The sequence below is a fragment of the Staurois parvus genome, unplaced genomic scaffold (genome assembly GCF_062004578.1).
Source record: "Staurois parvus isolate SC_StPar_1 unplaced genomic scaffold, SC_StPar_1.0 ptg000597l, whole genome shotgun sequence".
NCBI classification, from domain to species: Eukaryota; Metazoa; Chordata; class Amphibia; order Anura; family Ranidae; genus Staurois; species Staurois parvus.
The window spans coordinates 2,865,837-2,879,148 of NW_028318393.1; the positions used below are offsets into that span (position 1 = coordinate 2,865,837).

General features: G+C 43.2%; 1 protein-coding gene across 1 annotated transcript in view; it reads left to right on the plus strand.

Annotated features, from left to right (window-relative positions):
* Nucleotides 1–13,312, plus strand: part of LOC149449896 (flavin-containing monooxygenase 5-like) — a 50,381-nt gene that overhangs the window by 11,998 nt on the left and 25,071 nt on the right. The window contains exons 3-4 of the mRNA XM_089692649.1: nt 6,312–6,474; nt 9,141–9,283. Coding sequence (XP_089548775.1) covers nt 6,312–6,474; nt 9,141–9,283 — 306 coding nt within the window. The remainder of the gene's footprint in view (nt 1–6,311; nt 6,475–9,140; nt 9,284–13,312) is intronic.

Below are 13,312 nucleotides of genomic sequence, written 5' to 3' on the forward strand. Positions count from 1 at the left end.
ACTAATTGCCTGAATTCCTTTCTCACCCAATTAATTAAAAAAGACCAGGTAGGCTTCGTCCCACATAAACAAGCTGAAGATGCCATTAGATGGGTTCTGCAATTACAGCACTTCGCTCACACCCACATGATCAACATGATGCTCTTGTCCTTAGATATTAACAAGGCTTTTGATACATTGTCCTGGCCCTGTCCTATGTCTGTCCTTCGCCACTATGGTTTCAGTCTCTCCTTTCTGCTTTGGATCTCAGCCTTCTATACATCCCCATAGGCTAAACTTAAATATTACGGCTTTGAATCCTTGACCTTTCTGATCTGCAGGGGAACCAGACAAGGCTAACTGCTTACCCCCTTGCTATTTATTTTGGCATTGGAACCATTGGCGGAGGCCATCCGAACTCACCCAGATGTTATAGGGCTAGATGTGGCAGGCTTGCAACACAAAATATTATTGTTTGATGATGATATACTATTGACACTAACGAACCTGCGAGCCACCCTGCCGAATTTGATCTCAGTCCTGGACAAGTTTGCTTCCCTTTCAGGCCTTCATGTTAATCCTGCCAAATCTAAAGCCATGTCAGTAACCCTCTCCCCACCACTAATAGCGACTCTAAAAAATGTGTTTCCCTTTCAATGGCTCCCAGCACTGCCGTATCTGGGTGCCAGACTCACCTCACCCTACGATGGACACTACCAAGCCAATTTCCCTTCATTATTTAAAGAATTGACTGATATGTTATCTTCATGAGCTCATTTCCTGTTATCGTGGTTTGGCAGAATTAACGTGATTCGCATGACTTGTCTTCCCAAATGACTATTCATATTTCGTGTCTTGCCAGTTCCTGTTCCCCTACACATCTTACGTATTCACCAACATAAACTCCTGACATTAATCTGGGGCTCGTCCCGTCCTAGAATTAACAAACACATTTTATTTGCCTGTAAGATTAATGGAGGTTTATCCGTTCCAAACCTTCATGCCTACTATCTGGCAGCAAATATTGCCCCTCTATCCCACCTTCATGAATCTCAAAATATCCCTCTGTGGGCCACAATAGATCTGATGGATTCTCACCCGACACCACTTTCTTCTCTACCATGGCTCCCCCCTACTTATCGTCCTAAACCCCTCAGTCCGACATTAACACACACACTCCAACTCTGGGATTCCATTAAGTATTTGGCAGGTCTCATTTCATCACATCTTCCTTTAATGTGTCTTCTCTATAATCTGTTATTTCCCTCGGGTCTTGACAATCCAGGAAAATTCATGTGGTGGGAGGCACATGGTTTCAATGACGTTCACTCTTTACTCTCCCCTACTAGGATTCTCACCTTTGACGTCCTTTGGTCGTCCCATAACATCCCACTGAGGGAGCATTTTCTGCTACCTTCAACTTTGCCATTTATATCACTACACTACTACATGCACAACCCATGCCTTACAGAGTGACTCCTTTTTGAAAGCCTCTGTAGAATCAGACCTCATTCTCAGGGTCTGATATCACTGATCTATTCTTCCATTATCTCCTACAGAAAGCCCCCACTACGACCCTATCACCAACATTGGCAAACTGAATTAGGGGGCCGACTTGACCCGCAGGATTGGCAGATCATGACCCAAACATTATCCAAATGCTCGAAAAATATACTTATTTTAGAAAATGCCTATAAACTCCTGTATAGGTGGTATTATACACAAGCTGGCCCATCTCATCCCATCTTCCTCACTGAATTGCTTTGGGGTTGCCAACAGATCGGCACCATGGCCCACATTTGGTGGTCCTGTCCCAAGGTATGCAGACTCTGGGTCAGGATCTATGCCTTCCTTCACACTATGATTCACACAAATATTAAACGCAACCCCTATGAGGCGCTATTATGTAAACCAATAGAAGATATACATCGACAATTGGCATCACATTTATTCAAAGCCGCCAAATTGACAATTGCGAAAGCATGGAAGACCCCCGTCCTTAGTTTCAAAGCAGGATGAACTTTTATAATGGTTAATGAGAAGTTAACAGCTATACTGCTAGACACGCATGATAAGTTCCTCCGGATTTGCCAACATTTGATTAGCGTAGCCCAGCCATGTAGACCTGACAACGCCCTACTGTCACTTTAACGACCCTCTACTGTGACCCCCCCGGGACCCTTTTTCCTCTTCCTTTTTTCTCATCTGCCCTTCCTTTTCATTCTGTAATTGAGCTGAATATGATTTTTTGGAAGCTGAAGTGTTTTGTATAATCACTGGACCCATTTTGGGCCCAAAGGATTTGTATCCACACTTTTCATGGGGTTATGCAGAATGCTTTGTATGCTGTTTTCATGTCTACCTACAAATTCAAACTGCTGAATCATAGGCCTTCAAATGCTAATCAATACTGCACTTTGTTATGTATCTTATCATTTAATTACACATTGTAATCACATTTCTTGCTTGCTTCTGTAACTCTGTGCATTTATTATGCTTTACGTTAACTAGAGGAACTGTATATTTACTTCCTCTTTACTGTTATTTCCACCTTTTTGGATTTATCTGATGACTTGATACTATCAATAAATTCCATTGTAAAAGAAATGCTGTGCTCACTTAATTTTATGTGAGGGCATTATTTTTATGTTAGAGCATTACTGCTTCACCTTTTTACGTTTTTCATGTATGCTACGTTTAGACAGTGGTGCTTTCTCTCCCTCCTTTCTTTTGTTTTTACGTGGTCATTGGTGGTAAGTACACTTTTCATGACACTTTTCAGTTGAATAGGTTACATTAAGTGGGTGGTACTGGGGGATATGCACTAAACTATCTACCATATTTAGTAATATTTCAACAATGCAGGGTCTTTTTAGAGCCATAGTCAGCTCCATGTGTTTGGACCTACAGTATCCATTAGTGTTGGATTACAGGGAGATGGGGGAGTGCTTTGGAGCAGGGGGGTTCTCCTCCAAAGCACCTTGTCCCCATGTTGAAGTGGACAAGGACCTCTTCCCCACAATTGTGGCAGGTGGTTGTGGGGGTCTGCGGGTAGGTGCTTTTCAGAATCTGGAAAACCCCTTTAACAAGGGGGGCCCCCAGATCCCAGCCCCCAACCTATGTGAATGAGTATGGGGCACATGGTACTGCTACTCATTCAAATAAAAAAAGTGTAGTGTAAAAAAAACACAGGAGGCAGTTTTTGACAAGTCCTTCATTAAAAAAACAAAAATTGGAAAAAGTCACCTGTTGTAGATCCATCGTCTATCACGATGACCACCACCACCGACGTCCCGTCCTGCCGTCTGCTTAAATTTTAATTGCTGGCAATTCTTTTCTTTTACATTCAGCTGTCAGCGGGGAACCTTGCTGACAGCTGATGACTCATAGGTGTTTAAGGATGTGGCAGCTGCTCAATCCTTAACAACCATGATAGTTACTAACAGTTACCAGTACATCATGCCTCGACCACTACTTAAATACCGCTAGAATTTCATTATTCCCTTCTGTGAATTGACTTAAGGGTGTTTTTATGCGGTATTTACCGAGTGTTTTTGCTATTTGCCGTAAATACCACATACTAACAATAGTGAATTGACATTTCCAGTATCGCATACGATATATGGTCACGTGACCGACATAACAAATGCGATAACCTTTAGTGAATTGTTCCCAGTATGGGGTTAGTGTGACAGGATACACAGAGGGTTGACATGAGGGGGGACATGGGTGCCATTGCCAAGCCCCTGGAAATAAATACTAGACGCCGCCGTCTCCAGGTGTGGGCGGGATGACATGCCGCCCCTGTCATCTGGACACACCTCGAGATCAATCCTCGCCTGTGATTGGCCGCCGGCACTGTAGCTCAGGAGAGGCACACAGGCGGCCAATCACTGGCAAGGAGGTGGAGCTTGGAGAGGAGGAGCCAAGCGGCACCGCGAAGATCGAGCGAGTGAAGAGGAGGAGAGCGGCCGGAGAAGGAAGACATCTGACAGGTAAGTGTCGGTACCATGGGAGAGGGAGGGAGCGAGCGAGCCCAGGCTGGAGCAGGGGTCTGCAAGGTAAGTATCATTGGTGTCAGTGGGAATAGTGCCCCATCATTGGTGTCACTAATACCAATGATGGGGCACTATTCCTCCCACTGACACCAACGATGGGACACTATTCCTCCCACTGACACCAACGATGGGGCACTATTCCTCCCACTGACACCAACGATGGGGCACTATTCCTCCCCCAAATGACACCAACGATGGGGCACTATTCCTCCCCCACTGACACCAAGGATGGGGCACGATTCCTCCCCCCACTGACACCAACGATGGGGCACAATTCCTCCCCCCACTGACACCAACGATGGGGCACAATTCCTCCCCCCACTGACACCAAGGATGGGGCACTATTCCTCCCCCCACTGACACCAAGGATGGGGCACTATTCCTCCCCCCACTGACACCAAGGATGGGGCACTATTCCTCCCCCCACTGACACCAAGGATGGGGCACTATTCCTCCCCCCACTGACACCAAGGATGGGGCACTATTCCTCCCCCCACTGACACCAAGGATGGGGCACTATTCCTCCCCCCACTGACACCTATGATGGGGCACTATTCCCCCCACTGACACCTATGATGGGGCACTATTCCCCCCACTGACACCTATGATGGGGCACTATTCCTCCCCCCACTGACACCAATGATGGGGCACTATTCCTCCTCCCACTGACACCAATGATGGGGCACTATTCCTCCCACTGACAGCAATGATGGGGCACTATTCCTCCCACTGATACCAATGATGGGGCACTATTCCTCCCACTGATACCGATGATGAGGCACTATTCCTCCCACTGACACCGATGATGGGGCACTATTCCTCCCACTGATACCGATGATGGGGCACTATTCCTCCCACTGACACCGATGATGGGGCACTATTCCTCCCACTGACACCGATGATGGGGCACTATTCCTCCCACTGACACCGATGACGGGGCACTATTCCTCCCACTGACACCGATGACGAGGCACTATTCCTCCCACTGACACCAATGACGGGGCACTATTCCTCCCACTGATACCAATGACGGGGCACTATTCCTCCCACTGATACCAATGATGGGGCACTATTCCTCCCACTGACACCAATGATCGGGCACTATTCCTCCCACTGATACCAATGATGGGACACTATTCCTCCCACTGATACCAATGATGGGGCACTATTCCCCCCCACTGACACCAATGATGGGGCACTATTCCTCCCACTGATACCAATGATGAGGCACTATTCCTCCCACTGATACCAATGATGGGGCACTATTCCTCCCACTGACACCAATGATGAGGCACTATTCCTCCCACTGATACCAATGACGGGGCACTATTCCTCCCACTGACACCAATGACGAGGCACTATTCCTCCCACTGACACCAATGACGGGGCACTATTCCTACCACTGATACCAATGACGGGGCACTATTCCTCCCACTGACACCAATGACGGGGCACTATTCCTCCCACTGACACCAATGACGGGGCACTATTCCTCCCACTGACACCAATGACAGGGCACTATTCCTCCCACTGACACCAATGACGGGGCACTATTCCTCCCACTGACACCAATGACGGGGCACTATTCCTCCCACTGACACCAATGAAGGGGGCACTATTCCTCCCACTGACACCAATGACGGGGCACTATTCCTCCCACTGATACCAATGATGGGGCACTATTCCTCCCAATGACACCAATGACGTGGCACTATTCCTCCTACTGCAAAATTACAGTTATGAAGTAGCAACGAAAATAATTTTATGGTTGGGGGTCACCACAACATGAGGAACTGTATTAAGGGGTCGCGGCGCTAGAAAGGTTGAGAACCACTGGTTTAGAAGATGTGTATCATTTACTGGTGGTAATTTTAGTTCCTCCTCATTGGAAGATACACACTGTATTTACTGTAACAAAAGATCCATGAAGAATGTTTATTTCATAGGAAAAAAGAATTTGTGGTTTTCATGTACATATTCATGTGTTCTAAAAGTTTGATGACTACATATTGTGTTACTTTAGGCATCTGCATTTACCATTATAATTTTGTGAATATTATCTTACCTGTATTTAAATAATGAACCATAATATTAAATTGATATTGCTGACAATGATCAATTATTGCTGTTCATCATTTTCCTTGTAAGCAAGCACCTCTTGTATCTTTTTATTGACAATTGTCCAAAAAAGAAATAGGCTTTTTGCTCACATTCAAAATGTAAACATTTAGCACAGATATGTTGTTTAATATATATATCAATGATATATTTTAGACTGCTGTGTGTAGCATCGAGAAAACCTGGGATTTCCCCACCACTGGCCAGTGGATTGTTACCACTGAAAGGGAAGGCAACCAAGACATAGCTATCTTTGATGCTGTGCTCATCTGTACTGGGCATCATTCATTTCCAAACCTACCACTTTCTTCCTTTCCAGGTAAGTGGCCTGATATTACCTTAAGTCTTTATTCACACTGATGTGGTGCAATTTCAATCTGGTTTCCAGTGTGATTTCAAGGGGCAGTTGTACTGCGAGTTGATGTGGTTCAGATGCTATTTTATTGCAAGTTTCTACCACTGCATCTCATCCCTGCTGTCAGTAGCAGGGATGAGTCCTCGGTTGTTAAATCAGGTTGATAAAGCAAGCTAAAGCTGGAAATACATGGTAAGACTTTCATTTGGACATTCTTATGGAACTTATGAAAAAAGAATTTGTCAGAATATTCTTTCTTGCCATCATTGAGTCAACTAGTTTAGTTGGATTATGTATAATTCCTCCCAAACAAAATCACATTCACAGTTAGAATTTTGTTTATTTGAGAAAAAATTCCATCCTGGTCCTTCAACTTTTCTCATCAATATCATCATAAACAAATGTCTATTTGACACCACTAACCAGAAAGAAAACAAACATTCCAAAAACCAAAATATTTGAACAAACCTCTAATGGTATATGGTCAGCTTAAGTGTGACCTGACTCTGGACCATTCAAAGAATAGTATAGTGGGACTGAACATAAATAGTGGATGGGGGGCTGAGTGGGGCAGGGAAGAGGGAAAGCAGAATGAGAACTGATTATCGATGGGGATAGAAGGGACAGAGGGGTGACAGCTAATCATGTTCCATGGAGAATATGCAGAGGAGGACCTGGCAATCAGGGCCGTGGATAAGGGGGTACAATCAGTCCTCCTGTATGGGGCCCAGACCAGCAGGGGGGCCCAGCCAGCTGGGTGAATAGGATTTGGACGCGGAGGGTGATCGTCATGGCGGGGGAGAAATTACTGGAACCGATCCCCTGTATGGCTCTCTCTGCAGTATCTGAAAGCTGGCTTCTTCTCCTTTCCCTCCTGCTGGCTTTCAGATGTTGCAAAGAGAGCCATACAGGAGATTGGTTCCAGTAATTGCCTCCCCCACACCCATCACCCTCCCTGTGCACCATACGTTTCCCCCATTTTCCCAGTTCCCCATGTGTGCTCAAACCCCCACAGTGCTGCCGGCTTCCCTTTTCTTCCCACTGACAGCTGCAAGCACACAATAGGATCCTTCAGGATGGAGAAGGAGGGAAGGGTCTGGCAAATATGTCACATTTAGCAGCCCATTCCTTTCCTGAATGAACACAATGAGTGATCAGTATCTATCACTCACTGTGTTTATTCATAACTGAAGCATAGTAAACTGTATTTTTTTTGGGGGGGGGGCTGTCAAGTTGGATGTATGGGGCCCCATAATTTGTAACAGCAGCCCTGCTGGCAATGGACATAAGAGTAAAGAGAAAGGAGGCAAAAACAAAGTCGATCATGGACTTCTAATATGTGCAGATGTGTTGGAGTTGTTTGCACCAGTCATGGCATTCTTCTAAAAAGCAGTTGGCTTTAGCTAAAGGGTAGAGGCTTAGTGGGATGGGGAGGTTTATGCAGAACTCCTGCATATTTTTGGAATATTAGGTGGCATTTAATATTCCCCTTGGAATGTGTATACACTATGGCGGACAGTGCACCATGGTGACAGCTTTAAAATTATTCTTTCATTTATTTTCTATTTTTTTTAATACCATGTGATGGTTGTCTCCCCATCCATCATACCTGTTTACTTGCCATTTGCTATTATTTCTCCAACAATGTACTTTGAGCAGTGTTTACTTTTTGTGTCATTGTAAAATGTTGTTTTTGTTTGAGTTATTGTTTGCTTATCCTTGGTTGTTGCTGATATCTCCCAAAATCCTTGTAGGCTTTTAGAATATCGGTAGACTGCAGTAGTTCCTGTGGCCTGCTAAGGCTCAGCCAGTCCTATTTAAATGTTAATCATCAAATTCCCCTTACCCTACACACTTCCTGCACCTGCTCAATACTATGCTGACTTATAGGTTGTGCCAATATAGCAACATTATTTTTTGATTTACTTTTGACAGACATAGGCGGTGTACCTAAATATGTGCTAGTGTGATTTATACACCAGAGCTACTTTAACTCTGACAGACATGCAGTGTACTACCTTAGCTGAAGATAGCCTTGGGGTTTTGTAACACCCCCTTTATTTTGGCCAGTAGATTTGCCCACAAGTTGAAAAAAAAAAAGATGTAACAATTGTATTTTGGTTCTGCCCCTCCTAGGTAACTGTGGTAATAAAACTACTGCACAACTATAAATCGCTAGTGCTATCATGTGATCTGAGATTGTGCAGCACATTCAAATTTAGGAGACAGTACGTTTCTTTTTTGCTTGCAGTTCTCCAGTTATTTAGTAATAACTTAACAATATAATAACATATGTTACATAATTTTAGCATAAAACAACTGGGGGCACCAACTAAGTGCAGCATTAGTATATTTTATTGGGTAAAAGTAATTGGTAACTCATATGTTACGACTCCCATGCCTATGAGGACTTGTGGTGTAACCCTAGCCTATAGCTGTCCGCTGTTTGTAAATCCACTAAACCAGGAAGTAGTGGAAACCATCTTGGAACGCGTAAGCGGAAGTGATGCCACACTGGGGGAGGATCTGCAGTAATCATTTTTGAACTTCGAGCATAATAATATATATGATGTAATAACTTACAGATTATTATTTTACTAACTGTATAAATGTAATTGATATCTTCAAAGGTATAGAACAATTTAAGGGGCAGAACTTACACAGCAGAGAATACAAGCGTCCAGATAATTTTAAAGGGAAAAGAGTTTTGGTGATTGGCATTGGGAACTCTGGAGGGGACATTGCAGTGGAACTTAGCAGGACAGCAGAAAAGGTATGTAGCTTAAAGCGATTCTAAAGGTTCTTTTTTTAAAAAAAATAACAAACAGAGCAGCCTGGATCCTCCTCTTCTCGGGTTCTCCGCAGGATCTCCTTTCTCCTCATGTCTGTTGGGTGCCCCCACAGCAAACAGCGTGCTATGAGGGCAACCGCTGCTCCGTGTGCCGTGGCTTGGCCCGGCCCCCTCTCTCTCCTCATTGGCTGACTGGCTGTGATTGACAGCTGCAGGAGCCAATGGCTCCTGCTTGCTGTCTCAGCCAATGAGGAGGCAGAGACCCGAGACAGCCGAGGCTGTTATTCACACTGCTGGACCGTGATAAAACTCAGGTAAGTATTGAGGGGGCTGGGGGCACTGCTGCACACAAAAGGTTTTTTTACCTTCATGCATAGAATGCTTTCCTATTTCAAACTGCCCACGCTAGGCATGACAGCACATCCATCTCAGTGTGGTCAGTTTTCTGGCTTTGTTTGGAGCACAGCCTGTTTGTCCTCCAATTTCAAAGGCTTGTGCTCACACTGCCCCCCACACAACCATTCACGGAGGAGATTAGTGTAACGTTGTTTCTCCACCCCTATATCTTTAAGCACCTAATGCAGTTGAGCACCACGATTTTGTGATTACTTATAAAAAAAGATAAAAAGTTATTTATAATATATATATATATATATACACAAAGTCTTGCCTTTGTGAATTGAATTGGTTGTTTTACAAGGTAAGTGTTCACACATACTATAATGGGGATTGTGGTATATAAGGTGAAACTGAAGGACCAAAGGTTTAGTTCAGGGGTGGGGGGTTCTTTAACCTAAAAAAAAAATGTTATAAGGAATATATTATTTTAAAAAATGTTTAGACTTTGCAACCACTTTAAAGCAGCATTGAATATCAATCTGCAGCTTCTATAGAAAACAAGATACCTTCTTGTATTAAAAGAGGCACATACATAAAAGGCATTAATGAGATCACTTTAAAAGAATGTTGTAGCGAGCAGAAAATGGCAATCATTAAGGTCAGAGAGGAGCTACAAAATTAAATTTACGATGAATATATTATTCTTTGAGAAAATGCGATTAAGGCATACTGTATGTCATCATGTTGTAGTCCATATGCTAAACTCACTGGAAAGACAGTCACTTTAAGGTCACTAATAAATTAAAAGTGTGTTGCCTGCAAATGGAGAAAAAAAAGGTTTAGCAGCTGCATTTAGGGTTCTGCACAGTGAGAGCTATGAAATTGTGGAACAGTCTCCCAATGAAATTGGTTTTAGCTGACTTAGAAACCCATGGAATTCTTTTTTGAAGTAATCTACTAAGTGCACAAAAGAAAAATGACTAGTTATGTGTCAATGATAATATTGTAGGATGGTCAACTTGATGTTGCCTTTAAAGATTTGGAGCAAATTTGACTGCACTTTAGTCATTTTTGCCTTGTTCTGGATCAACTGTTTTGTTAATTAACTTTCTGGGTTTTTTTTAATGACATGTATTTCCTCCACCTTACCAGCTTTGTGTCTATGGAACTGCATTTTATCATATCCCTTTAGGTAAACCCATTTAGCCAAGAATAAAATAATTCCGTAACCATTGGGCCTATATTAGTATAGAGGTCATACAAGTGTGACATGAATGCTGAAAGATATATATGAAAGCAGGGCTTTTCAACCAGGGTTCCATGAAACCCTAGAGTTTATCTAGAGGCTGCTAGGGGTTCCTTGAGCAAATAGCAATTTCTGCCTCTCAGATAAGTTCTCACTGACACCATTGATCTTTTTTAGATATCTGTAAGGGGGTAATTCTTCCCAATAACCACAAATGTAAGCAGCACTCTTCCCAATGATTATCACACTAATGTTCCATGAGTTGCAGTTATAGTACCTTTTAGCAGGGGTTCACTGAGACCAGAAAGTTATTTTAGGGGCTCCTTCGTGTTAAAGTTTGGGAAAGGCTGAATGGATCATTGCGTGGCTCAATTTCGGAAAGTGGAAACTTTGCCTATGATAGACTCAATCAATCTAACATCAGTTGGGTGGGGATGGGTAACTCCATATGATCACCATTGGTTGCAGGTGGGTCTGGCATCAGTTTATGTGGCTCTTTGGAGAGGTGTTGATCAAATTCATGTTACTGAAACCTGTCTTTATGTTACATAGTTGCCAAGGTTGAATAAAGACACTGGTCCATCTAGTTCAACCTGTGTGAGTGTGTGCATGTGTGTCTGTGTTTATGTCACTACCATTTCCCATATCACTGTATATTGAGTTTACTAAAATGCCCTCCAGGTCTGGTATGGATTTTAAGGGGAACAACACGCCAAATTAAAAAAAAAAACATTTGGGGTCTTTTAAAAAAATGGTGTGTATCCCCCCAAAATCCATACCAGACCCTTATCCAAGCATGCAGGCCAGGAGAGGGGGGGGGGGAGCACCACTTAAAATCCATACCAGACTTAAAGCAGAACTGTTACTTTCCCGGTCAGTGGGGCTGTGCCCATACTGAATGGGTAACTGCTTGATTTGTCCAGGTGTTTAGGGAAAGGCTATACTCACCTCGTATTCCGATTCTCCGGTAAACAGTGCTCCCCCACTTCCAGTGGTGGACTGTTCCTGCCGTCCATCCAGAGCCAGTCTGTGGGTGTGATGACATCAGGAACAGCCCATTCACAAGACCACTAGTGTGCAGGGAAGCAGGAGCGGCGGGGACTGGTCTTGTGTTTGGAGGATCAGTGAATTAGGTAAGTATATCTCTGCTTTCCGAACCCCTAGACAAAAACAAGCATTTAACTCATGCAGTGCTGGCACAGCCCCACTGCATGGGAAAATAACAATTTTGGCTGGAATTCTTCTTTAAGGGTCTGGGATCGATTTTGGGGTGGACCCCACACTTTTTTTTGTTTTTTTTTAATTTTGTGTTTTCTAAAATCCATTCCAGACTCAAAAGGCTTGGTTTGCCTTGCGGGGACCCCCATGCTGTTTTCTAGTTTTTATTTTCTTTACATTCCTCTGACAGCGGGGAATCCCACTGACAGCAGGTGAGTCTTGGTTTTTTTTTTTTTTCTGGATTGGTTGATATTCGTTACTATGTCCATTTGGAAAATCAGATACATCTGAATCTCCAAAAATGGAAATTTTGTCCAAAAAATTTATCCGAACGAACACATGTTTACTAGTTGCCCACCCTTTTATTTTATTGAGGTCTTCCTGTAAAGTGGCTGCATCCTATTGTGAAGGTAATAGACTGCTTAGCTTTGTATCATCAGCAAACACTGAGATTAAACTATTTATTCCAACCTCTATATTGTTTATGAACAAGCTAAACAAAATTGATTCCAGGACAGAGCATTGGGGTACCCCACATACAACTCCAGACCATCCAGAAGATGTGAGTGGCCACTGTTTAAGTTTTTAATAAAATTGTTTTAACGATAAAGCACTATTGTGTTCCCTATCTTGTATACCATATACAGTATGTGGAGTGGAGGAGGAGATCTGTAGGAAGCGGTGATCTCTGGAGGAAGATCCTTCAGTGTGGATACGTATACCATTATATGTCCGTTTCTTGGGACACATGCGTTTTTGACCTGATGTGATATGAGGTCAAAAACTCCAGATGAGGGCACATCTGGTAGTTTGGTGAAGGATTTAAACTATATGAAGACAGAAGGTTTACTCAAGTTGGAAGGATTGCTTCTTTAAGTAGAAGAAATTTTGAGAGACTTTTCATGGAAACATGTTCACTTTATCAATGCATGTTTACAGTTGTCATATGTTCACTACATTTTGCATTTTGCACATAGAATTGATTTACTTTAATGGGGAAGCACTGCACTGTATATATACACCATACAATACATTCATCACTTTCAAAGTTGTGTTCTGTTGTAGGAGAATTTTCCTAACTTTTGTAACCTCTTCTTCTTCAATATGAGACTAGCACACAAAAAAAATGGACGACCATCCGTCCGATATTCTCATCGTGTGCACGGGGCATTAGCTGTTGTGATCCAGCTACCTATCTGATCATACTG